Below are 25,944 nucleotides of genomic sequence, written 5' to 3' on the forward strand. Positions count from 1 at the left end.
AAAGGTTATAATTGGGCTGTAAAGAACGTCTTGACTCGCCCAGCCTACCTAGAGGGTGTGGGGCAGCGAGGTGCCCTGCTTACTGTGAGGAGAGCTTTTTCTACTCCACAAAACGCCTGGCTCCGTCAGCGTTACCACAAACGACGTGTCCGCTTTTAATCACGAACCCACCCGCTTTTAATCACGAACCCACCCGCTTTTAATCACGAACCCACCCGCTTTTAATCACGAACCCACCCGCTTTTCCTTCTTTTTCCCACCCGAGGCAGCGCTGAGGCGGCGCTCAGTTCCCGCCCCCCCCCCACCCCCTTCCCGGGTCACGTGACGAGGTCGCGCGGCGGCGCACGATGGTGGCGGCGCGGCCCGGCTGTGGCGGCGGCGGCGGAGTGGGCGGCAGCGCGTAGAAAATGGCGGATTTCGAGGAGCTGCGGGTGAGGAGGAGGAGGAGGAGGAGGGGGGTGAAAGAGCCGAAGGGCGGCGGGGCACCGAAGTGCCGTCTGGGGGCGGGAGCTGAGGGCTGGGCCCGTGGGGAGACGAGGCCTTCTGCTTTTTATTTCCTTTCTTATTAACGCTTTTTTTTTTTTTTAAATTTATTTATTTTTTTAATTATTATTTTTTTTTGGGTACCCGACGTTTTAAAGGCTCGGGGCTCGGCCTGTGTGTGTGTGTGTGTTCTCAGGATGACGGAGCTTTGTGCTACGCACCCCCCCCGTCGTAACGCCGCTAAAATGGTTTGTGGGGTTGGTTACGTTCAGCTGATCTCCTTCAAATGGAGGAGGAAATAAATAAATAAATAAATAAAAGAAAAAAAATCCACTTCTCAGTATTTCCTCGCAGGAAACGCTTGTCCTGAAGGGGCCCCTTCCGGCCCTGACCCGCTGGCAGTGGGCACGGCGGGCCGGCTGGCTCTGTGGGAGGGCAGCAGCGCTCTGCCTCGGCCTGTGGAGAAACACGGGCTTGTTTTTTTACAGAGATACGAGACGGTGGTTTTTTGTGTGTGTGTTTTTTTCTTTTTTACCGTGTTTTTGAGGCCTTTATTGCTGCGAAGTCCCGTTTCTTCTGGAGATAGGAGGTGTGTGGCTGTGTGAACACTGGGTGCTTATTTGTAGCTCGCTTTCCTTCATCCAAGCTCTTCTTTCCCTTCAGAGTGGAAGGAGTTCGCTGCCTCAGCCGCCCTTTAGGAGCGGTCTCAAGGTGCTGCTTTATGGATAAGCACGAGGGCCCTTTTTATGGCAGTACTGTTTACTTCTGTCATGCTGATGGTGCTTTGCTGAGGGCAGTGATCGCTGCCTGCCTTAGGAAGGCACAGCAGGGCAGTGTTGAGAGTTGGGTTTATTTCAGTCGGATTATAACCTAAAGGCAAGAGGTCATAACTCTTTCTTAAATCTTTCTTTGCTTTTCTTTTATTATTATTATTATTATTTTTTTTTTTTCCTAAAGAGAGAGAAACGTGCAGGGGTGGCATTACCCTTCTCCCTGCAATATCAATTAGTGCTGTGCCTGTCATCCTCTGGTTCCCCTAAATTTAACCTTAGGGGAGCTGTGATGCAGAGGTTCCTTACTGTGAGGCTGTAGGGAAAGACAGCGGATGCAGAGGAACTTGCTGTTATCTCAGGCCTTCAGAAAACCTGCACCTTTGTTAAGGATTCAGAAATAGAACTACAGACCTTTTCTTTTCCAAGATCTTGGTGAAAAATCTCTGGTGCAAGGCTCACCTCATCTAGGGAGAGAAGTTATTTCAGCAGGACTCTCCATTAAGTACTGGTTGAAGTAGGTGATTCAGTGATCTGTTGAGTTCTGTAGGTGACTGCTTTCTGGGATAGGAAGGCATTGCTGAGGGGATGTGGTAGGCAGGGCTTTCCTTGGGGTCAGAGAGGTGACTTCTAGACTTGCTTTTCATGGGTGAGTTTTTAAACTTTTCCCATAAGTTTCCTTTGTGGGCAGCCTGATACATGTCGAAAAGATTCCATGGGCAGAGCTGGATGCAGAACTGAGGCCTGTGCTGTGGAGACCACAGAGGGCGTGTGGACTTTCTTCTTTAATGGCTTTGGCCCTGGAGTGGGAACTTCAGCTCACCTTGAGCCCTTGCTGATCCCTGCTTTAGGAGATACTTGCATCATACTGAAGCTGCTATTTAATTGTGTTTAGATGTACTGTGTTTGCTTCATCTTAAGGGAAACAAAACCTCTTTATAGGCAAGTGAATAAGCCTGTGCCAGAAGCAATTTGTGTGACACTCGTGATCAGCTTTGTGGCTGTTTGGAGAAGACATTTTAGCTGGAAGAGGTGGAAATGTGGTCTTATGGCTTATGGGGAGGAGAAGATTACAGTTATCATTCAGTGTATTAAGTAACAGTGTAGTATGATAAGCTATTAACAGTATTTTATCAGAGGTTATCTTGTATCCGTATATCACATTTTCTGTGCTTTGTGTATGTGAAGTTACTTAAGACCAATGAGGCTTATTGTGGTAATTGAAGTTTCTCTTGTGCAGAATAATTAACAACTAATGATCATGCTGAGATACAGTGACTGGGGAGAAGAACGAGGCCAAATAATTTACAGTGCTTAAAAAAAAAAGGATTTGCAATGGAATGAGTCAAGCTTTGTTTCCAGGGGCCTGTGCCCATTGGAAACCTGCAAAGAAAATACTTCTATTCCCTGTCACTTTGGGTGCATCCAGCTTTGGAGGATCCTAATGTGTTATGTAGGAACCGGGCTAAAGCTGCTCCAAAGCAAAATTCCCCATCATAAAGAGGTTACATCAGCTTCCAATGTAGCTTTACTTAGGGTCCATATAGATATCCTCAGCCATCCCAGGACGTGAGTCGTTCTTTCTTAGCAGTGTTACCCATTTGTAGCCCAGTACAGTCAGCAGACTTCATTGAAAAGGTGTCACGAATGGGCTTCTCTGTTAAGGAGCGGTCAGAAAAAGTTGAAGTGGGATTTTTTTTTACTCCTTATGAACTCCGAGTATGAATTTTGGTGACCAGTCCCGTTTCTCAGTGCTCTGTCAGACTACTTCGTGCTTATGGAGAGGCCGTAAAAATAAAGTGGCTTTGGTTTGTGTGTCAAAAAAAAAAGGCTTTTTACTGGGCCGTAAAGAACGTCTCTTAAGAGCAAACTGATGGCACGTCCATGACACGACTTGAGTGTCTCATCCTGATGATGTGCAAAGCATGTTAATGGCGAGGCTGCAGCTAAACGATGTAGATGAGATTAGCTGCATCTTTATGCCGGTGGTTACTGTTGCCTTAGAGGGAATGTAGCATCGGTTTTACAGGGAAAATGTTGTAGAAGCCGTTGTTTGATTGTTCCCAGTAAAAGTCACTTTTGCAAGAGTCTTCTTTCAAATGCATGCATAAGATTTCAGCATTGGTGAATAAAACCACGTATTTTTTGTACTCCCAAGCACTTTAATGGAGGTGTCGATTTAAAATCTTGCTGACTGTGATACTGAAACCAGCCTGCGTCTTCCAACGAAATGAAATCCAGCTCGTAACAAAATGCTGCTTTGTGGAGCTTCCCTATAAAACGCTGGGCTGTTCCAAGGCATGATTGACTGCACATTTCACCTTGATTAATGGTGGGATGCACAGGAGCACACAGAATGCAGCAGTCGGGGTAATGATAAGTATTTGGCAAGGCAGGCCATTTCCTTAATCTCAGTGTAAAGGATTATTTCGTTCATTTGCATTCTGATGATGGAATCCAGGATCTTGCTTACAGTCTCTCTCTGAAGGAAGGAGGTGATGGTGCTGTCAAAGTCGTGCGTCTGTTTGTGCAGTCAGTGTGAAGTTCGCAGTAAATTCTTCAGCATTTCCACTCCTTCAAAGCTGGGGTAAGCCGCTCAGCGCTGGATGTGACGCTGCTTTCACCAGCACTGATGTTAAGGCGAAAATGAAGAGCAAGCAGCTGGGCACATAGCGAGTTCCAGCTTGTGCTGGTGGTGGAAGCACGGCTGTAGCATATGTTCAGTCTTTAGTTAAGGTAGGGCCCATGTTGGGGTACATGGTTATAAACTGTATTGTAGCAATTAAGGAAGGTAAACACAAAGTATCGCACTTCAAGACTTGTACACCTCCTTAAGTACTGTATGCTGGACCGCTAATTAACAACCAGAAGGGTGCTACTAGACGGGTCTGAAGTCTGCATTGTGATTGCAGATGTGTCCTGCTTGATACCCAGCATCATGTCCTACATCTGTCAGTCCTTGGGTGCAGGATCCGTACAGTCCCGCAGTGTGGATTAAAGTCAGGTGTGCTGTGTTCCTCAGAATTTAACCTTTTCATTACAGGTGGGAAGGAAAGGAGAATTCTTGTTGTGTTTTGGTTTTTTTCTCTGAAAAGGGACTGATACGTCTGTGCCAACCTCCTGATCTGTACTGATCAGGGAAGGAGCACTTTCTCTTGGGTAGTGTTAGAAGTAACACTATTATTTTTGTCTGAGAATCTTTCTGTCTGTGAACTTCGAGGTTCACTCTTCCACGCGGAACTTGGGTAACCAAGTGAACATTCTTCAGCTTCAGGATTGTAATTAAACTCAACCTTCCCAGATACGTGATTTCCTTGCGTTAAGCAAGCCATGCTCAGTGGGTGAGTGTGTGTGTAGTATCTGAGGTGGAACGAGAATGATGGAGGTTCGTGTGCCTCACTGTGCTTCTCAGAAAGGCGTTTCTAGAATCACAGCATCGTTAAGGTTGGAAAGGAGCGCTGTGATCATCTCATCCAGCTGTTGTGCGCTGTTGGCTCACTGATGTGTATCTTAATTCTCCTTTCCAGAATATGGTATCAAGTTTTCGTGTTTCTGAACTTCAAGTGTTGTTGGGCTTTGCTGGGCGTAATAAAAGTGGACGGAAACATGACCTCCTGATGAGGGCTCTGCACTTACTGAAGAGTGGCTGCAGCCCAGCAGTGCAGATAAAAATCCGAGAACTCTATAGGCGTCGGTACCCAAGGACAATTGAAGGACTTTCAGACTTATCAGCCATCAAACCTGCAGTTTTCAATCTGGATAGCAGTTCCTCTCCTGTGGAACCTGACCTGGCTGTTGCTGGCATTCACCCACTCCCTTCTACTTCGGTCACCCCTCAGTCTCCTTCCTCACCCGTCAGCTCCGTGCTCCTTCAGGACACTAAGGCTCACTTTGAGATGCAGCAGCCATCGCCTCCCATCCCACCGGTCCATCCTGATGTCCAGCTGAAGAGCCTGCCTTTTTATGATGTGCTTGATGTACTCATAAAGCCTACAAGTCTTGGTAAGTGTTTAATCGCATTGTGGGTTGCTTAATTCACGGAGTACTTGTTGCTAATGACAGTGCAAAGCCTGGGTTTGAATTGCTTTTGGCAGCTGAGGGAAGTTCCTTATTTTTTCTTTCTTATTTTAATTTTTTGGCCTGAAGTACGTGGATCTGAGGAGCTTGTTTAATGCAAGTGAAGAACACCTCTATCACGGCCAGCAGAAAACATTCCTCCCAACAACTTGCAGTCTCAGTTTCCTCAAGCACCTCATTCTTGATTGCATTCATTTGAAAATAAGTTGGTTGTCTTGAAATCGAGACAAATTCAGTGTCCTACCTTAAGGGGTAGGAAATATTCCATAAGGATTTAGTAGTACAGTTTAGAAATGCTTCTAACAATTTGTAAGCTGTTTGCATCTCCCTAACCACCTCAGTGTTTTAATTAAGTACTGTAGGTAGCTATTTGTACCAAGTGAGGCATGTTTCTTTGTGGAAGAGGGGCTCCAGCCCACTCATCATCCTCACAGCCTCCTCTGGGCCCCCTCCAACAGCTTCTTGTCTTTCTTGTGCTGGAGGCCAGGATTCAGGTAGATGGCAATGTGGCAACTATTAACACACGGTTAAACAGACATGGTGACTACCTTAACGAAACATTTCCTCTTGATAAAAGGAGCATTTCCAAAGCTGAGGAGGACAGCTGGTATAAATAAGCTGCATGAGAATTCATCTTTCCCTTGAAGAGTTGCCTTTTGGTTGTGTTGTGCTGGTGTGGGGCTTAGCTTTAATCCACACTTGGTTCGATAACAAAGTTATGCACATTTTAAACATGTGCAAATATACACACAGTATGTCATGCTTTAGATTTGGTGCATGTATTTGTCCCACCTGGACTTCAGTTCTTTTTGTGTCAATTCTGGGCTGAGGTTTCCCCTGGATGGTGCAGGGGAAAGACGCGCGTCTTGCTCTTGGCTACCATAGCTGTTTCTGCATGGAATAATTTTGCAGCTGCTCATTAGTAACTCATGGTGTGCATTCCCCTACTGTATTAAGATAAAATAGTTGTAAACATCTCTCTGGTATCTCTTCCTCCAAGTGTTCAGTGTTATACTTTGTTGCTCAAACCTTTCTTACCCTGAGGATTACAATGCAGCTTGCCAAGCTGCTTTAGTACTGAAGTGTAAAGTGATATTAAGCCTTCTGAATACAGCTGAATGAATGATTTGTTCTTTTGCCTTCCTCTTGACAGTTACATGCTGTTCAACAGCAAATTGATTATTAACACAAGTGCCTTATGCCTTGTTTGGGGGAAAAACTCAGCTGCAGAACCTCTTCTAATCGTTGACTTCAAGCAGCATGGTCAAACCTCTTTGTCTCTTTCTCCTTCTAGTACAGAGCAGTATTCAACGGTTCCAAGAGAAGTTTTTTATCTTTGCTTTGACTCCTCAGCAGGTCAGAGAAATCTGTATTTCCAGGTAAGAAGCAGGTGTTGCAAAAATGTGGAATGGGAATTTTTTGGTGGTTTTTTTTGTTGCTTTTTCTGATGCATCCCGTAACTTTGCAAAAGTGCCGTGATAATCCTCACAGGCTGTTCTGTTTATTTCTCTAATGACTGTGCACGGCACTTAAGTGTGGGTGAGGTGAATCTGATGCTTCTAAGGAGTTAAAAACTACTGTTTTAAATGATTGTGACTGAGAGATGGTAAGCTTTTATCTCTTACGTGTTTCCTGGCTGCACAAATGGAAGGCTGCCTTTATCTTTTGTCCTGGGGTTCATGTTCTTGCAAGAACCATGTCGTGAGCCAAAATAATTTGCTTTTCATCCCTCTCTGGCAGCATCATGTTTTGTAGTAGCAGTTAAGTCTTGACAGAAGATGGTGACACTAAAGACATGCTTAACTTACAGCAGCTGAACAGAGGTGTCACTTGTAAGATTTGTTCGTAACTTAATAAAATAAAACCAAAATTTAGTGTTGACTTAAGTGTGCCACTTCTATGTATGACTGCTGTCTAAACAGGTGCTCTTCTTTCTCTTTGTTGTAGGGACTTCTTGCCAGGGGGCAGGAGAGATTACACAGTCCAAGTTCAGCTAAGGTATCTTTCTTGTCGTGTTCTTTTCTGTTTGTTAGCCAGTTTAGAAGTTGTAAGTCTTAATGTTTGTGGAGACATGTGAATGTAATGACACCTGAAAACGTTTTCTCTTTCTGGGGCTATAGGTTATGCCTAGCAGAGACAAGCTGTCCTCAAGAAGATAATTACCCTAATAGTTTGTGTATTAAAGTGAATGGGAAACTGTTTCCATTGCCGGTAAGCTCGTTTGCATGTATTTGTTGTTTCTTTGACTTGTGTCTTGTTTCTGTAATGCTACCTTGCTAAAATGATCAAGCACTTTATTGCTATCATTACAATTTCCCTAGGCATTAATGCTAGCAAATGTGCAAGCCGTGTCTGGGTGAGATGGCCATTGCTGCTATTATGTTAAAGCCCCTGCACAGCTTAATTATGCTTTAGCCACCTGTAGCAAACCTCATCTGTGCCGTGAGTGCTCAGAATTCAAAAACAAAACAGTGTGAGCATAAGGAGTCTCCCTTACATGGAACTGAGTTTGGTTGGATTAGTGATATCCCTCAACCTGCGTGTTGGCCTGAGTTCCTCCTCGCTACAAGGAAGCAGTGTCACATTTGTTCATGTGTTTGCATGCAGCTCTGCATGTCTCTGCTGAGAGCAGCATTCATCACAGGGATGAAGAGCAGCACATCTAGGGCACCAGCAGCTACTGGTCCTGCAGTGGAACATTGTGAGCAGTTGTGCTTTTTGCTGTTGTCTCATGTTTTAAAAGTTGCTGTGCATACAGGGTCACCGTGGGGCTAGAATATTTACAAAAAGGAAGCAGTCCGTATTATTTGTAATGTCAGTCATAGCAAAATTTCTATAATCTTGAATTCTCACTTTGCTTTAGGTCTAAATCCTGTAGTTTCTTTTTGCACATCATTTTTCAGACTGTTCAGCAGAAACATGAAGTGAGAAAGTGAATAAATGACTCATCTTGGCAGCTTCCTTACTTCTCCTTCAGTATGAGCTGAATGATTAATACAGTCTCTTTCCCTCTAACCTGTTTATTTGGTAACCATCTGCATCCTACTGGTGACTGAGAAAATGTAAGAACTTTGCCTCGAGGGTCACTGTTGTCCAACTCAGTAGTTGTAGGGAACTAGTGAGTGATGCCAGGCTCTGTTCTTGCCTAATTGCTCTTCTGATACTTCTGGTTACAGCAGGGGCCACATGGTTGTTACTGATACGGTTCTTGCAAGGAGCAAGACTTAGGAACAGTAATTTTGGCAAATGGTTGCCACTGGAATTGGCCACCAAACTGAGCAGTGTTAGACCACACTAATTATGATAGGCAGGCATAATGCTCCGTATTAAAGTCACAGGAGGCTGGGAAGGGCTTAAACGTGTTTTAGGAGTATGGGATCGAATCCTGGAAGTCTTGCTTTATGGAAGAAAACATTAAAAGCTTATCTGAACTGAAGCATATGTGCAACAGAGAAAGACTAAAATAATAAAGAGTAAGAAAAATTAATAAAGCGAAACATGCTTTCTTGATCCCCTGGAAGTAATGCAGCCTCACTTTGAGATGGAAGGGACTTGTCGTTGTGGCTGATACACCATGTGTGGGAGTTCCCCCCTTAAAATGATGCTCTTTGCCCTCATGAACTCACTAAAAGGTCCAGCTTGCTACTTGTGAAAACGATGGGGTTTATATCCTGTAAATGACTGCAGTTTTTACACCTGGCTTGAAGAAATGACTGATCATTCCTCCTTTTAAATGTGAAGCTGTAGTAGTCCTTACACATCTGCTGCCTCCATGTTCTGTGATAAAGCATGCACGGCTTACTGGAAGGCTTACTGTTGTGTATAGACTCTGCTAGCTAAACGGAAACCTAAAAATAGTTTTTCAGATTGCTTTCTCGTATCGTTAGCTGAACAGGGGAGCGTGTTCTATGTGCTCTGATGGACCGTTTCTGGTGAAGCAGCTGAAGTCAGCAATTCTAGCTGTTACTTTAGATATTACTTTCGGAATTGGGTTCTTTCAGTCTTGTTTTGAGGTGTTACGCTGTGAATGCTCATGTTAAACACAGGCTTTTCAGCACGTTGCTTCTGGAGAGTTTCTAATGTAGGACAACACTTGAACTGAATGAAGTCTGGCAGTCAGTTCTGTGCAGTGCAGGTCTCTGGCTGGTGTTATTGTAATGCAAGATGAGGATTAGAGATGAGTGGACTGCAGGCTGTCTGTTTGAACTCAAGACAGGCTCTGAGTTGCTGTTATGGACTGCCTTGCTTTCGTGGTGACTGCTGCAGGATGAAGTGCAATTAGTCCATGTGCTGTTTCACAAGGCACAAGTGTTCTGCATTTGGAAGCATGTGCTTGTCAGGAGGCAAAAGGGAGCATATCCTGTGACAGCTGCTTGGAAGAAGAGTCTGATCCTTAGCTTGCCTTCAGGTAGTTGTATAGGGCTGTGATGTCTCCCCTGAGCCTCAGCCTCCAGGCTGAACAATCCCAGTTCCCTTAGCTGCTCCCCATAGCACTTCTGCTCCAGACCCCTCACAGCTTTGTTGCCCTTCTCTGAACGTGCTCCATTTCCTCCACACAGCCTTCCGGCTGCTCTGCCCCAAGCCTGCAGTAACGTATGGGGTAGTTGTGACCAAAGTGCATAACTTGGTATTATTGAACTTCATCCCATTGGAGAAATGAAATAAACCATGAAATAACACTGCAGAGAGAAGCTGTCCAGGCTTTCTTCAGTTGTGAAGAGTTTAAAAGTATTCAGTTTTCATTTGCTTCTGCTGACAGCAGAGAAGGCTTTTAGCTCTCAGATATACCAGATACGCTATGCACAGCTCATGTTCAGGTCCTCACTGAGTGTGTGCTGATGATAACTTGCCGCTAATGAAGCTCTGTGTAACTAATGCAAGGCAAAGCTGACACTAAAGGATTGGAGATACTGGAGGAAGTGTCTTAGAAGCAGTGAAGCATTCTGTATCGGTGTGTGTGGGAAGTGCTAAGCCATGGCTTGAACCATTGATTGATCTCCTGGTGAAGGGGCACAGCCTGCCCTGGGAGCACAGGTGAGAGGCTGTCTGGATCAAAACTCTGTCTTTCAAGTGCTCCTTTAAAATTGCTCAGAAACTGTTGATGTGTAATACAGACTGTCAAAACAACTGGTATTTCTCACTCATTTTGACTTTAATCTCCAGCCTGAAGAACCTCAAGGCTTTTCTGTTTCTCACAGATCAATTTAAATACGAGTTGTTGGATTAATGCTTTTTTTTTTCCCTTTCACAGGGATATGCTCCACCACCGAAAAATGGAATCGAACAGAAGCGACCTGGGCGCCCCTTGAATATAACCTCTCTGGTTAGGTTGTCTTCAGCAGTGCCAAACCAGATTTCCATTTCCTGGGCTTCTGAAATTGGAAAGGTAAGTTGTCTGTTTTGTAGGACGTGGGCAGCAGACTGAATAACCTTGCCTAGTGTTGCTTTTAATCCACTGCCTGATACTGCTGGCAAGGCATAGTGTGATTATTGGCTAAACTTACCGTCAGTGCTAGGAAACAAAGCTATCTCCAGAAGCATGGCAGCTTACGGTAATGTGAAAAACTTGCTTGTGGATTGCATAGAGTTTGATATGGAATTCCAGGAGTGGGGGGGTGTGGCTTCATGTGAGAGCATTCCTGTCAGCTTTGCTATTAGAAGTTGCCTGAGATGTGTCAAAAAACACCTAGATCTTTCTGTGGTGTAAATACAAGACAGTTCAGATAGAACAAAAGGGGAGTCTCCATTCTTCTTTGTGGCTTGATTACACAGAACTATGACCATGAGGTTATGCAGCCATGTTTTTAGAAGCTCTTTTTCTCAATATCTTTTGCAGCTGCTCACTGGAGAGCGCTTTGTAGAATGAACAGAGGTGCCAAGGTATCATGACGGGGTGGGAATGTATTTGTTTCTCAGGTTTTTGTATTTTCTATCAAAGTAATTCTATTTAGAATTCTACGAAGGCAATTTTTATTTCATAGGAAGAACTGCTTAACAGATATTTCCTTCTTTGTTCTTTTGAGATTCATGTTTCACATGGAAATGACTTATCTTGAGCTAAAACTGCACTTATGAGTTAAGCACAAGTACAGCTTCCAGCTCAGAAACTTTTAGGTGGCATGTTCCTGGGAGGTGTCAGCTGCTTCTGGGCTTGATGCATCTTAGAAGTGCTTGGTTGAACCCTGGCGTGTTTGTAATGCAGGATATCTGAGCAATGCGCCTACTGGTAACAACAAAGCATTTTCCTGGAAGCTTGGGCAGCTTGAGAAAGAAGCGTAGATACAGTGAAGAATGGAGAGCAGGGTGTCAAAAAGATGACTGAAGTGTCTTCAGAGTGCAATTGTAGACTTCATGATGGAGAGGTGTCAGAGAAACATGCTGGACTTCAAATGGCAGAAGGTAGCGCAAGTGGTGACTGAAATGTCGCGTGTTTCTTCCTGGTGCCTGTAGTTGAACTTCTGATTTAGGAATGTGAGGTCATTGGAGTTAAAGGCCTTCGAAATGGGCAGGTGACTACTTAGAAATCTGCCTGTGAATTTACTAAAGAAGGGGAAGTGTCAAGAGTTTGGTGGCTGTTGCAACAGCCCTTGAAGCTGTGAGTAAATAGAAGGCTCCTTGTTGTTCCATCTGTGGTTACTTCTGGAAGTCCTTCTGGACTCCCCTATCAAAGTAGCTTACCTCTTCAAGGCCAGGTTGGATGGGGCCCTGAGCAGCCTGGTCTGGTATTAAATGTGGAGGTTGGTGGCCCTGCCTGCAGCTGGGGAGGGTTGGAGCTTCGTGATCCTTGAGGTCTCTTCATTGGTGACCCAGAAGAGAGGAAATCTTGAACAAAGGAAGCTGGCAAGAAGCAGTACGTGCTAGGAAATGTGCCATGCCACAATGCTCTCCTCTAGGCTGGCTGTAATGAGGCTTGGTCTGGGAGTGGTAAGCCAAAGAACAGGTGCAAAGAAATTAGTGCACAGAATCCTTAAGGTTGGAAAAGTCCACAAAGGTCATCAAGTGCAGTTGTCAACTTGTGCAGCTGTGTTTTAAGTGCACAGTTTTAAGTGACCTGTTTTAGCAGAATTACTGCATTAGATCAATGTCTCATCTTTACTTACTCTTTTTGTAGAGCTACTCCATGTCTGTGTATCTCGTTCGTCAGCTCACTTCAGCTATGCTTTTGCAGAGGTTAAAAATGAAAGGTATCAGAAACCCTGATCATTCCAGAGCACTAAGTAAGTAACTTTAATTTTCCCATTAATTTTTCCTTAGGGGTGGTTAATGGCTCTTTTAAAACCAGAACTGGTAATGCTTAGGAGATCTGCAGCATTTAGAAAAGAAAGTCCATGCCTAGAATATCAAAGGTGCCTTTTGCTGCTACTGAGGTAGCTGATAATGGTGCAGCAAAAGGAACCTAACCTGTAGGGAGGGGTACTTAGAGACTGAAACGTTACGGGAATGTTGAGTGTTGCCAGCTTCTTAGATGCTTGTTTTATATAGCTGGAAACAAAATGAATGTGCTCCAGAATGGATATTAGGGTTGTAAACAAACAGTAGTGTCTGTCCATAACTTCTCAATTTGTTTTTATAGTTAAAGAAAAGCTAACAGCAGATCCTGACAGTGAGATTGCCACCACCAGTCTGCGGGTGTCTCTGATGTGTCCTGTAAGTAAGGCTGGGAACTGCCGCGTACCGATCCATGTTCTCATCTATAGTGCAGAGCTGGGTTGCTCCTAAAAGACCTGATGTAGAAATACAGCGGGATTTCATTACATACTGCTTCATTAAGATGCAACAGGGAGAAGGGTGCATCTGCAAGTACACGATTGTAGCAGCTTTTCACTAACGGGCTTAGACTTGTGGATGCCCCAGCTGCAGTGCTGTCAGAATCACGTTGCTGCTTGTGTTTATGTCGAAACCTTTAAATGAAATGGTTTTGTGTACTGAGGCATCGTCTGGTTGGGCAGGGTGATGGAATAAATAAAGGGCACAGTGAGAAACAGCACTTCAGATCATCTGCTCTTTGGGGTATTGCTTTTACTGCCCACTATTAAAAAGGGAAAATAATCTGATCTCCTTGTAATGAAGTCACACCTACGTGGCTTTCTCTTCCCAGGCAGAAACTGGTATTGTTGTGACTTATCTATTAAGTCTTACACTGACACAGGTATAGTGCCATTCTTATGGGACTGCAGCTCACAAAACCTTGCAATGACAAAACAGGTGCTTCAGTAGGTCTCACTAATAAAAATCAAAATCCTGGAAGTAATGCTGTAGGTCCATTTAAAAACGTGATCATTTTCAACTCAGGAAAGACTTTGAGGACTTCTTTATTGTTCCTTCAGGTACACTGTATGTGGTTTGATGGAGTGGATTTGCATGCAGTGACCTTGATGTTGGGTTTGTAGTGAGAAGGAATAGCTCCCTTGCTGGTTGTCTGATTTCACTGTTAACCATGCGAGTCTGTTTCGTTCTCTTTTTCTCTGACACCCTTCAAATGCATCTTTGCAGCTGGGGAAAATGAGGCTGACAATCCCGTGCCGGGCTGTCACTTGCACACACCTGCAGTGTTTTGATGCTGCTCTTTATCTCCAAATGAATGAAAAGAAGCCTACCTGGATCTGTCCTGTCTGTGACAAAAAGGCAGCTTATGAGAGCCTGATTCTAGATGGGTAAGAGAATGGGATTGCAGACTACAGAAGTGTTTCCAGCTTCTCATAGTGTACTTGATAGCTCTGTGTGTGACCTGCAGTTTAGTCATTTCTGTTTTTTTCCCTCAAAATACATTGAACTGGGAGGTACTATTACAGTCCTTCAGTTTCTCCTCCTTTGTAACAAACTGTGTAAACTGATCTCCTAACAAAGTCAACCAACTTTGAGCCTCAGCTGACCTCCTCTAGACAAATCCAAATGTAACATCTCACGATGTCCTCCCTTTACACAATCCTATCTCCAAAGCTACTGGCTTTGATGCAGTTTGAGTTAGTTTAAAATTGATCTGAAGGATGATGGTGTCTGCATCTTTGTGAGAATCTCTGAATTGCAGTAATGTTGGAGTAAGATACGGGTGGGTTGGAATACTCTGGATTTTCACATGTGCTTGTTGGGGAAGGCTACAGCTGCAGGTCTTCGTGTAAGATAAACCAGGGAGATGAACTGTGGGTTGATGCTGATCTTAGTTTCTCGCGTCTGCTTTTCACTTAGCGAAAGTCTGGAACCAGATGTTAAAACCACTTCACTTTATTTTTTTCAGACTCTTTATGGAAATCCTTAATGAATGTTCAGATGTGGACGAGATTAAATTCCAGGAGGATGGTTCCTGGTGTCCTATGAGGCCTAAAAAAGATGCTGTTAAAGTCTCAAGTCCACAGTGCACCAAAATAGAAAGTGAGTACATCATGGATGCTGGTGGTTAACTCAACTAAAAGGCTCGGTGCACTGGAGGCTTGGTGTTTGCAGCTGGGATGATGGCTGTGGACCTTGATGTTTGCTTAATTCTTCTCACCTTTTCATTTAGTGTAAAAAGGAAGAGTTATGTCTCTGCAAGCATACATCTGTAGGCTTTATTTTTGTTCTTTATAACAACACTTCTGTTGCTTTTGTTATGCCCTTAACCTGGTAAGGGGAGATAGAGAAAACTGAGCATAGGCTTTAATGTAGTACAGAATACCACTCCTGGTTTGTAGTGGACTTCAAGGTGAGACAGGATTTGAGATGATATTTCTATTGCAATTTGGAACTGCTGATGTCAGCAGTTGTTTTTAAGTAATATTTTGTTTTTCTGGTTTAGGTTCCAGTGTTGTTAGCAAACCATGTTCTGTGACGGTGGCCAGTGAAGTAAACAAGAAGAAAGTTGATGTTATTGACTTGACTATTGAAAGCTCTTCTGATGAAGAGGAAGATCCTCCAGCCAAAAGGAAGTGCATATTCATGTCTGAAACGCAAGGAAGCCCAACCAAAGGGTTTGTCAATTTTGAAGTTTGTTGTTATTCTGTAATGTGTCAGGTAAGCTGATATGTAGACGTGGTGACTCAGCAGTCTCTTTGGGATCCAGCTCTGAACTTCTGGAGAATTTCTAGGCTTCTCTTTTCAGAAGGTTATATTGCTATAGTACCTCTGTAAAGGCAAGCCTCTACTGCATAGTTTTGTCTCTCAAAAGATGTGCTGAGTCTGTGTTTGCTGGGATGTTTATCTGTAGAAAACAAGTCAGTGTACAGGACTCTCTTAGAAATCAGATTATCCCGCTTGCAGGAACTTCTACATGCGTTCCTGTTGAGTTACTATCATCTTAAAGACTTTTCTCACTGCCTTTTACCCTTTATCGTGTGCTCTGATGCCCAGGAAACAAAGCTGTGTTTCATGTTTTCTCCAACCCCTCAAACTTGGAAGGGGAGGGAGGCTCTTCCTTGTTTTGATTCAAAACAATAATTTTTTCTTCTGTCTCACTGTTAGAATCTGAAATGTCTTGTTCATGGTTACTGGTCTTGGTTGTCAGTCAATTCTGTCCCTTGGTTACACAGCTGAGGGCTTCCCAAGTCCCCAGTCAACCCCTTCATCTCTGTAGTTGTCTGAATTCCCTGCCCTGAATCGAGCAGTTCACTGACTCCTTTACTGTTCTGCCTTCTGTTTGCCACGATCTGTGCGGTTTGGCTATAGGCAGTCTGTGGTTGCCATACTGTTCTTGCTCTTAGCCTGCAAGACATGGGAGCTGTAGGACATACAGCCAGCAAAGCAGGGAGAAGAGGGCACTGGTTAGGTTTTCCAGCAGCCAATGCTCCATGTCGCAACTTGGAAGTACTGGCTTTATGTTGTCACAGAATCACAGAATTTTCAGGTTGGAAAAGACCTAGAAGATCATCTAGTCCAACCATTACCAATACTTCCCAGCTAAATCATATTCCTCAATGCAACATCCAAATGTTTCTTGAACACTCCCATGGTCGGTGACTCTACCACCTCCCTGGGCAGTGCATTCCAATGCCTGACTACCCTTCCTAATGTCCAGCCTGAACCTGGTTCTATCTAGTTCTACTTCTATCACTAATTACACGAGAGAAGAGGCCAACCCCCAGCTCACCACAACCTCCCTTCAGGAAGTTATAGAGAGCTATCAGGTCTCCCCTGAGCCTCCTCTTCTCCAGGCTGAACAATCCCAGCTCCCTCAGCCGCTCCTCATAAGGCCTGTGCTCCAGACCCCTCACTAGCTTCATAGCCCTCCTCTGAACATGCTCCAGGGCCTCAATGTCTTTCTTGCAGTGAGGGGCCCAAAACTGAACACAGTACTCAAGGTACGGCCGCACCAATGCCGCGTACAGGGGGACAATTACCTCCCTGTTCCTGCTAGTAACACTGTTTTTGATACAAGCCAGGATGCCGTTGGCTTTCTTGGCCACCTGGGCACACTGTCGGCTCATGTTCAGCCATGCATCAATCAGTACTCCCAGGTCCGTTTCCTCAACACAGTCCTCCAGCCACTCTGCTACAAGCCTATAGCGCTGCCTGGGGTTGTTGTGGCCAAAGTGCAGGACCCGGCATTTGGTCTTGTTAAACCTCATCCCGTTGGCTTCGGCCCAGCTCTCCAGCCTATCCAGATCTCTCTGTAGGGCCTCGCTACCCTCAGGCAGATCCACACTCCCAGCCAATTTAGTGTCATCTGCGAACTTACTGAGGGAGCACTCAATGCCCTCATCCAAGTCATCAATAAAGATGTTGAAGCGGACAGGCCCCAGCACCGACCCCTGGGGGACACCACTCGTGACTGGTCTCCAACTGGATTTAACTCCATTTACCACCACTCTCTGAGCCCGGCTCTCCAGCCAGCTCCTTACCCAGCCAAGAGTGTACCCATCCAAACCATGGGCTGCCAGCTTCTGCAAGAGAATAGCATGGGAGACAGTGTCAAAGGGTTTGTCCTTCTGCTTAGTCTGACTGCTTGAACGAGGTGCGTCTCTGAGCAGTGGCTTCTCTCTTACTAAAACAACAGTAAAAAAACCAAGCCTTTCTGTTTTGCCACCTTTTGAATTGATGAGCAGGTGTGCTGTGTTGTGTGCACCCAGCAGCAATGCGTGATCTCTGGCTATAGCAGTAGGCATTCAGTTACCTCCAGTAGCGATGGTGAAATGGTGTTGCTTGTTGTAAATGCTGTGAAGGGGTCCTTCTCCAAGAGACTTTATTTTGACACAAAAGATAGCAACAAATACATCTCTTAGTGAAGTTCCAGAAGGTGCCAAGATTCTTTCCAAACTCTTGGGTTTGCCCAAGGTGGCTGCTTGCAGTCCGAACTGTAGGACTGAATTTTCTTGTTTATCTAACCAGTCCCTTTTCCTTGGTGTTTGGGTATGGAAGTAGCTTGTTTTCCTTCTTGAAATCAAAGTCTAGGCCAGACTTTTGGAGAATGGCTTGCCTCCTGTGGATATTGCTCACCTACTAGCTTTGGTACTGTGAGGTGGCCTCATTTTGGCAGCAACAGCATAGGGCTGATGTTCAGGATATGGTTGAGAAGGGAGGGTCTGAAATCCACGTGTCTGAAACCAGTAGTGTAGCTGCACAGAAGTAGTCTGTGGGGGAAGACTGGATTGCAACTCATAGCTGGTGAGTTGAAAAGGAGCAACACGGGATGCCTGATAGTGGGACTGCTGTTTTCAGCTGACTGGAAGCACATGAAACACTTGGTGCAGGTGGTGGGTTGCCAGATTGCCTATTGCATGGTCTCTAACAGTGCTGCAAAGTATCGTGCAGATGGTTAGAAGGGTTTTGTGATAGGCTGTGTGCTTAGAGAGCTGAATGTGGCTCAGGTTTGGCCGTTGACCAGGATAAGTTCAGTACTGAACTCCAGGCTTGGAAGTCTTTGCTGCAGGAGTTGAATCATGGTTGGCTGCATCCTTGGTGCCACAGCTTAGTGCTGAGCAGTAGGAGGACTTGGAATGCCCCGCTCCTGGCTCAGGCCACCTGCCATACATCCCACAGGGTGCTCTGCAGATAGAGATGCCCACTTGGATTGTTCTGAATGACTCCGGCACTGTTCTTTATTTTAATCTCAACTTGCTGTTATGTCACAGCTGCTGTTGAGAGCCAAGATATGATGTTGTTATGAAGGCTGTTATGAAATTAGAGTGCAGTATTGTGTAGTGAGTAGCCACGCTGTAGCTGTGTTGTGATGTGGTGACTCTGATTGAGAAGAGTGCATAATGTCTCTTCTGTAACTGACAGCCAGGCTGGTTGTAACACGCTGTGCCTTTAAAACAGGGTTCTCATGTATCAGCCATCCTCTGTCAGAGTGCCCAGTGTGACGACGGTTGATACTGCTGCTATTCCTCCGTCATTAACGGACTACCCTGTGCCATTCCACCACCCACCGATGTCCAGCATTTCCTCAGACTTGCCAGGTAGGTGGTGATTATTTTTAACGTGTGTTCTGAGAGACTTATTGATGTGCGGGGTGGGTAAAAGTCAGAAATTAACTTCTTTAGGTGGGACAGGATTGTATATAGCATTGCACTGATGCGATGTCTAGACGAGTTCCAGTTTCAGATTGCACTTCAACAGTGATGTGAAAAACCTTGCTTCTGGGGTACACCCGCAAATTGGCACTCTGGAACGGCAGCCAGAAGCACTTCTTGATATATCCAGTTAGATTGTGTGTAAACACCTGATTGTTACTTGTTGTAGATGTGAGGGAGAGTAGCTGCTTATTTAAGATTGAGAATTGTAGTGGCACTGACATGCATTAGGGCATCCCAGCCCTAAATGTAGAGATTTCTGCTAGCTAATTCGTGTGGTGCTCTGTCTAGACTGTATGAAAAAGGTTAAGGTGAGCTACAATATGTAAGCTGACCTCTATTGACTTTCTTTACCTAGACAAACCCTAAATGCCTATGATGTATTCTTCAACACTGCTGCTAAATATCAGACAAAAGGTGGGGATACTGATTGTTTTCTATCCTGGCTCCTTGAAAAGAACGCTGTGTGTAGGGACTCTGGGGGTTCTCTGTCGGCTGTAGTGAACCTAGAGCCCAGGAAATGGTGACTTGTGACAGCAGGTGTCACGTGGGCCTCCTGTCCTTCCCCTGCCCCGCTCCATTGCCTGTCTCCATTTCTTCCCCTGCCGCATCTCTGGGTTTTCTTTTCATCTTCTTTCAGTTTGGCACTGCGATGGATATCATTCCCCTTGTTTCTGTCTGTTCAGGTTGCCTCACTGCTCCCTCCCTCCACTTCTCCCTTGTTAAGAAATTCATTTTCTTTCCAAATTGGTTAGAAGACTAAGATGAGAGAATGGAAGTCTAGAACTTAGTTCATCTCTGCCAACTGAAGTTCTAGCATACATATGAACAGAAGCTGTGGATTCTGTAAAAGCAGCTGATCTTACATCTCCTTTAAAATTTTTCTTTACTCTTCTCCATTAGAGAAAACTAGAGATGCCGCTGGCTGGCTGAAACAGATCTGTACTGTAACAAGAGAGGGAGGGAGAAAGCTTACCATTTCTTTCTGTTGGCATAGCAAACACAAGGCCAAGATTTTGGAAGTAGAAATGGCTGTGATTTCTCATTGATTTTGTGTTTTTTAAACATCTTGCCCTAAATACTTATGTGCTAATGGCATAGAGGATGGGCGCTGGTTGTCACTGCTCATAGAGGATTACCTTGAACTACTTGTAGTTTCCTCTTCTTCATTCCTTTTATTTGTCTAGACGCAAAACGGGGATGATATTAGAAATGTTTCCTTATTGGCTGCCTATGGGTGGAGGAAGAGACCTGCTGCTTGTTTTTGGACTTGTGCATGTTGTGACTTTACTTCATTCCAGCATCCTTAATGTGATGACACTCTTCATGCCCAGTTTGGCCAAGTCAGGTACAATATGCAGTGAAACTTGTGTTATGAACAACAGCTCCAAATGGCAACCTCCATCTAAGCAACCACATTGAACCACCCTGCAATATCCAGTGAATAATACATCATTGTCATCCTCATTCTTAAAAAGAGCCACTTGTACTAGAAAACGTGTTTTGCTGCTGCCTGAAGTCGTTGAGAGTGGTGTCACAGTGGTATACTTCATTTAGAAACTGTAAAGCAATTGCAAAAGTCTGTTCTACAGCAACAACAAAAGTTCCTTAATCTTGTTGTGTATGAAGAGAAGGAAGACGTGTCAGTTTATTATCCCTCTTTTCTTTCTAGGTTTGGATTTCCTTTCACTAATTCCAGTTGAATCACAGGTATGTTTCTTAGCTGCCAAGGGCTTAATTTTCAAGTGTTTTCTATGAAATACTGCTTCAGTAACGGTCAGGATGTTGTCATTCATATCACATTTGCAGTCCAGTTGCTTAGATCTAACCACAGACCAGGAAAACACATTTTACCAACAGGTGGTAATGAGGAAAAAGTGCGTTAAAGGAAGATTCTGTTTAAAAACATTATAAATCCATGCACAGCAAATTATTTGTAGCTTGCTTTGCCTAACTAAAGCAGATACTTGCACAGTGCTGACATGAGTACGGCTATTATGTCTTTCATGCTCTTAGTTCATATCGTGCATCTGTAAGCCAGGTGAACTTCTGTAAAAATTTCAGTGTGGTTGGATTTGATAATAGTTGTAGATTGAGTTGTAGAGACCCTATTGTCACTAGTTTGGGCACACTTTACTGAACATTTTTTGGAGTCCTTCAGTGTAACGCAAACATAAAATCCATCAGCCCTGCTATATGTGGGAGTTTTGTGGGTCAAAAGTATCTCCATTGGCCTGCTGGTCTCCTTTTGATGGAGTCCGGGATGACTGGCTTTACTGGGCTGCAGGTGCACACTGCTTTTCATCTGGCAGTACTCGAGGCCCTTCAGGGTTATTCTCCAGGGTTATTCTCCATCCATTCTCTGCAATACCTTGTATTTTGTGCCCAGAATTTCTGTAATCCAGGAGCAGTGCACTTGGCCTTGGCCTTGCTGAACTTCATTCAGTTCACATGGGTCCATTCAGATTCCTCTGGATGGCATCCCCTCCTGCTGCGTTACCTGCACCACTCACCTTGGTGCCATTATCCTTTTCGTTAGGGAAGATACAAGTATTACTGATCCCAGTAGCACTGACTGCAGTATGGACCCTTGAGGGACACTGTTCATCACAGGCTTCCATTTGGACACTGTGCTGGGAGGTCCTGTGGTCTTGACAGTGTTTCCTAATGTGCCAGTAAGTGCTCAGACTGATGAGGAGGAGGAAGAACAGAGTGGACAAAGAAGGAATTGCTGCTCCCACCTCTGCTTGCTTCTCTGCTGTTCTGCAGAACTCTGGTTCTTGCTCTGCATGCACTAGTGAGGTCCTGCTAGTCACCTGTGTTGTGCTTGTTGTAGGGAAGATGTATCTTCAGAGCATACATTTCCCTTGTGCAGTTAGTCTCTTCATTTTTCATTGTTTGTTTCAAGCAGTACTGTCCTCCTATGTTTTTGGATAGTCTCACCTCAACCTTAACAAGCAACACGCCTGGCAGCATCATCACATCGACCAGTCACCACGAGAGCAGCACGCACGTTAGCTCCTCCAGCAGGAGTGAGTCGGGAGTTATAACCAGCAGCAGCGGCAGCGCTCCCGACATCATCTCATTGGACTGAAACAAGACGCAGCATTGGAACTCCAGCAGGAATTGCACACAGCTGCTGCTTGTATCTCTGGAACTTCAGCATCTCTGAAGTTATTCTGATATTTATTGAAAGGATCTGCCTTCTGGAAAATGGAGTAAATTCATTTACATTAGGGACAAAAGTGATAGAACTTTTTTTTTTTCTTGCTTATTCAGTAGTTGGCATAGGAGAAGCCCCTTCAGAACACGCTTCTGTATTGTTCTGGGGAAACTGACATCTTGTTCTTCGGTGGATTCGACAAATGTTTAATTTTGAGAGTGGCAGAGCACGGGCACAGGCAGCCCAGAGACGTGTGGAGTCTTCTGGAGATGCTCAAGGCCTGCCTGGATGCTTTAGTGCTTGATCTGCTGTAGGGAGCAGCTTTAGCAGGGGGTTGGACCAAATGACCAAATGATCTCAAGGTCCTTTCCAACCCCCTTGATTCTACAATTTGTTGTAAAACAGCAATAATGTAAAAAACTTTCTTTTTTTTTCTTTTTTTTTCTTTTTTTTTTTTTTTTTTTTAAATAAAAAAGGCACTTAACCACTCTAGAACAACAACAACCTGGAAAATGGTGCAAAGGTAGATGATGAATTTTTGCTATTTTTCACTGGGGCTGGTAATAAACTTCATTTAAGACAATGAAGCTTTGAGAAATAGCCATGACTTCACTTTTATGTTTTGTGATCCCCACTTTCCCCTTACCTGGGATGGATGAGAAGAGGAAGTAGGTGGAATTTTTTTTCCATCAGATTTCACATTCTTCACAAATTCACAAATTTGACACTCCTAACTGTGACTTCTTGTTTTCTGAGCTGGGGATGGGCAAGCTATCTATGCAAACCTTGCATTGTATAACCTCTCTGTGCTGCCATGTCAGAGTGGAACACTTCTCCCACCACCAAAAACCCCCAAAATATGCACAGTTGGGACATAGTTTAGTTTCTGATTTGGTAACTTTCAAGAGACGACAAAGTTTTACTTTAAAAGCAAAGTACCCGGTGTATTTTTTTGCTACTACCAGCTCTGCCCTTAGATGCACCAGTGAGGTGCCTGCTTTCTATGACACTTGTAAGGAGAGAGCACATGGATGACTTTCTCCACTGCAGAATTGTTTTCTAGGATGGCATACTTTGGCAGTGGCTGTGTTCTGCCTGGGCATTACTGCAGTCTGGCTTGCCATGGTGTGTTTCTTCTTGGAGCAAAACAGCTGTAGCTGCGTACTGCTCCCTCCGAACTCCAACTATGGAGAGGTTGCTCTGAAAGTAATGCTTCCTATTTATTTCCATGGAAATGACAACAAAGATGTAGTAACGCTGTGTGAATAGAGCATGATCTCAACTACAAAACAGCAGTCACTACTGTTAGTTAGCTCTACATTTTTGCTAGTGATGAATGAGTGCCTGTAGGATGTGCTTGTAAATGAATGTCAGTGGGTGTCATTTTTTATCACGTGGAGGGACTCAGTTCCACACCTTTGCTTCATACATGCTTCCCTGTCAGATGCCATTCTGTTGGACTGCCCCTCTGCTGCCGTCTGTCATGTGGTGACAAAATGGAATACTGGTGGGAAGGTTCAGCCTCTACTGCCGTACCACCACCATCCGTCTCTGACTTCATGAGCCGACGTTGTGAAATAGGAGGCATTACTTTTGGAGCAGCCCTTGTATGTTCAGGGCTGCACGACGCTCTGTCCCACCGTAGAACTGCCATGACCAGAAGGCCACGTAATCAGATGGAAATAACCTCCTCTTCTGCTGTGCTGCCCTGTTCAGCGTGTGGGGCACGGCCCGGCACGTCTCTGGGGATAACGCAGGCAGTGCTGTGCGTGGAAGAGGTTACAGACCAGGAAAATCATTTCCATACAGCTGGAATAATGGTATTGTCTGTATATGTTGACATAGCAACTCTTCCAATATTTGTTTCTCTGTTGAGTAACTGTATTTGAGATTACTCTTTCCCTGCTTCCAGCATTCATTTTTCCTTAATTTTGTTTCATGTTTTGTTTCTTTCATCAAATGTCTGGTGCTTTTTTGCCTTCCAGTACTGTTACAGTATTTGAACTAAGCATATGGATAAGAAATATTGAAGCAGGATGTACTGTACTTCTTGTCTGCTCTGTACTCTCATCTTTAATGCCGCACTGCTGTTTTTTGTTGCCTTTTTTGTACCATCTTTCACGCCAATCCTCGATTCACCCATTGGTCTTAATATTGCATCCGTTTTCTTCTCCTTTCCTTACCTGTTAATTTTTTATATCTGTTAAGGATCAGTTTTTAGCATGATTTATTTCTAATAAAGCCACGCTGCTCATGAAGTGTTTTCTAATGGCTTGCAGCTGGTCGGTGCTCTCTGCATCACAATTGCACAGTAACTGAGCTAGGAGTGGGGGGAGGCTCGAGAGCCCTTGTGAATAAACTGCTTAAAACTTCCTGATGGTGCTGTCTGTGGTCTTAATCACAAGGTGAGGTGTCAGATGAACTGGCTGAAGGGATGTAAACATGACTGTAAATAGCCCCGCAAGAGTGGTGGGTGAAGGGACTGAGGGTCCCAGGGCAAAGCTGTTCCAGCATCCCACACCACATGAAACACGTGACTTAGAGCTAATCTACAAAGATATCTGGAGGTGGAATGCCCTCCTGCAAGCCTATGCACTTACGTCTTTCAGCCATGAATTTGCACCATAAGGATCTTCAGGCAAAATCTGCAGTGATCAGAGATTCGCCGTGGAAAAGCCTGGCCACCAGTGCTGGTTCTCCAGTCAGTGGTAAAACCTAATGGAAAAGGGAAAAGAAGGGGATGGCTCAGCAGTAGCAAAGTTATGGCTTATGGTGAAGCTCTGCACCCTAACACTGTCATAACCTGAATAAGGCAGTGTTGGCAAACTGCTGCTTTCCCAACAACTATTTCAGGCAGGTAAAAATGAGAACAATTCTGCAAAACTGCAGAAGGGCCTGGTGTGAACAAACAACAGGTGATAGAATAGCACATGAAAGATGATTTGCATGATTAAAAAGTGTACGAGTAAATTAAGTTTCACGTGTAATAAGGCCTGAACTGATCATTACCACTCAGTGTGAAATCCTAGCATTACGGCAAGCAGTACGAGAGTGTTCCATGTCCAGAAGCAGTCAAAGGGAAGGCACAGAGAACAAAACGTGACCGGTGAAAGTCTGCACCTTGAATGCTGAGTGCAGCTGTGGTTTTCTTTCTACTGCAGCAGTTTCTGCAGAACTGGGGAAAGGTTCAGGAAAGAATACAGCTGGTCAAAGCCCTGTGCTGGCTCCCACACAAAAGTGTAAAGAGAAGGAGCAGCAGTGTATTAGGAAGGATGCAACTGAGGGCTAAATGCAAAACCACACCAATCCAGTGCATAAAGATCAGTGGTTCATGCTCATTTCTGATAACGAAGGAAACATCAGCTGAAACTAACAGCCAGACTGGAGAGACACAAAAAGAGGCATTTAGGTGTTTCCTTTGCTGTTACAGAACACTCTTAAAGATTTTTATAGCTGGGAAAAAGGAAGAAGAGACACACAAAGGAAAAACAAGACCAGAGGAAGGGCTCTATAGCAAACTTAAAAGGTGGCTTGGTGGCAATGCAAGAAGGGCCAGGTACTGTTTTAATGACCATAAGACTGGTGAGGACATGGAAAGCCATTTAAGCTGTTCAGGCCTGTCCTGTGCCCTTCTTTTACAAATTCAAACAAATACCAAATAATAATCCTGCATGCTGCCACTGCAAACAAGTTCTTTTATCCAACTTGTTTCAGAGGAAGACCTTGGTTCAAAACGATGGGTACAGAACCAGTTCAGCACTGGAATCTTAATTTGCAGACGCCACATGTTCTTTCGGCACCCTCTGCTGGGAGGAAAGGCCAACGAGTCAGGGGCCAGAAAAACAGCCAACTTCAAACAATGATCTGAAGGTGGGCAGCCAACAGGGAGAGACTTGGAGCTGATTCTTAAGTCCCTTTTATCCCACAGCGGACTTTTGATTGTATGTCAATAACAAAAGAAGTGTAATCT

At 44.5% G+C, this 25,944-nt stretch overlaps 1 protein-coding gene across 6 annotated transcripts; it reads left to right on the forward strand.

Moving 5' to 3' along the window:
* The first annotated feature begins 291 nt into the window (after nucleotides 1-291).
* PIAS2 (protein inhibitor of activated STAT 2) lies at nucleotides 292-24,344 on the forward strand. Of its 6 annotated transcripts, none has more exons than XR_011906018.1 (15): nucleotides 292-431; nucleotides 4,781-5,255; nucleotides 6,625-6,709; nucleotides 7,278-7,328; nucleotides 7,451-7,541; nucleotides 10,582-10,716; nucleotides 12,442-12,547; nucleotides 12,904-12,977; nucleotides 13,824-13,984; nucleotides 14,566-14,699; nucleotides 15,103-15,274; nucleotides 18,558-18,697; nucleotides 19,170-19,228; nucleotides 20,484-20,521; nucleotides 21,723-24,344. XR_011906018.1 is itself a non-coding variant. In XM_072359947.1 (14 exons), the coding sequence occupies exons 1-14, from the start codon at nucleotides 408-410 to the stop codon at nucleotides 21,903-21,905; spliced, it is 1,872 nt and encodes a 623-aa protein (XP_072216048.1). In that variant the 5' UTR covers nucleotides 292-407; the 3' UTR covers nucleotides 21,906-24,344. The 6 variants fall into 6 exon arrangements, 3 of the variants coding, with proteins under 3 accessions (XP_072216048.1, XP_072216049.1, XP_072216050.1); XR_011906019.1 differs by having other exon boundaries at nucleotides 21,749-21,804; XR_011906020.1 differs by having other exon boundaries at nucleotides 21,720-21,738.
* Nucleotides 24,345-25,944: the final 1,600 nt, after the last annotated feature.

Source organism: Excalfactoria chinensis, chromosome Z (assembly GCF_039878825.1).
Source record: "Excalfactoria chinensis isolate bCotChi1 chromosome Z, bCotChi1.hap2, whole genome shotgun sequence".
NCBI lineage: Eukaryota > Metazoa > Chordata > Aves > Galliformes > Phasianidae > Excalfactoria > Excalfactoria chinensis.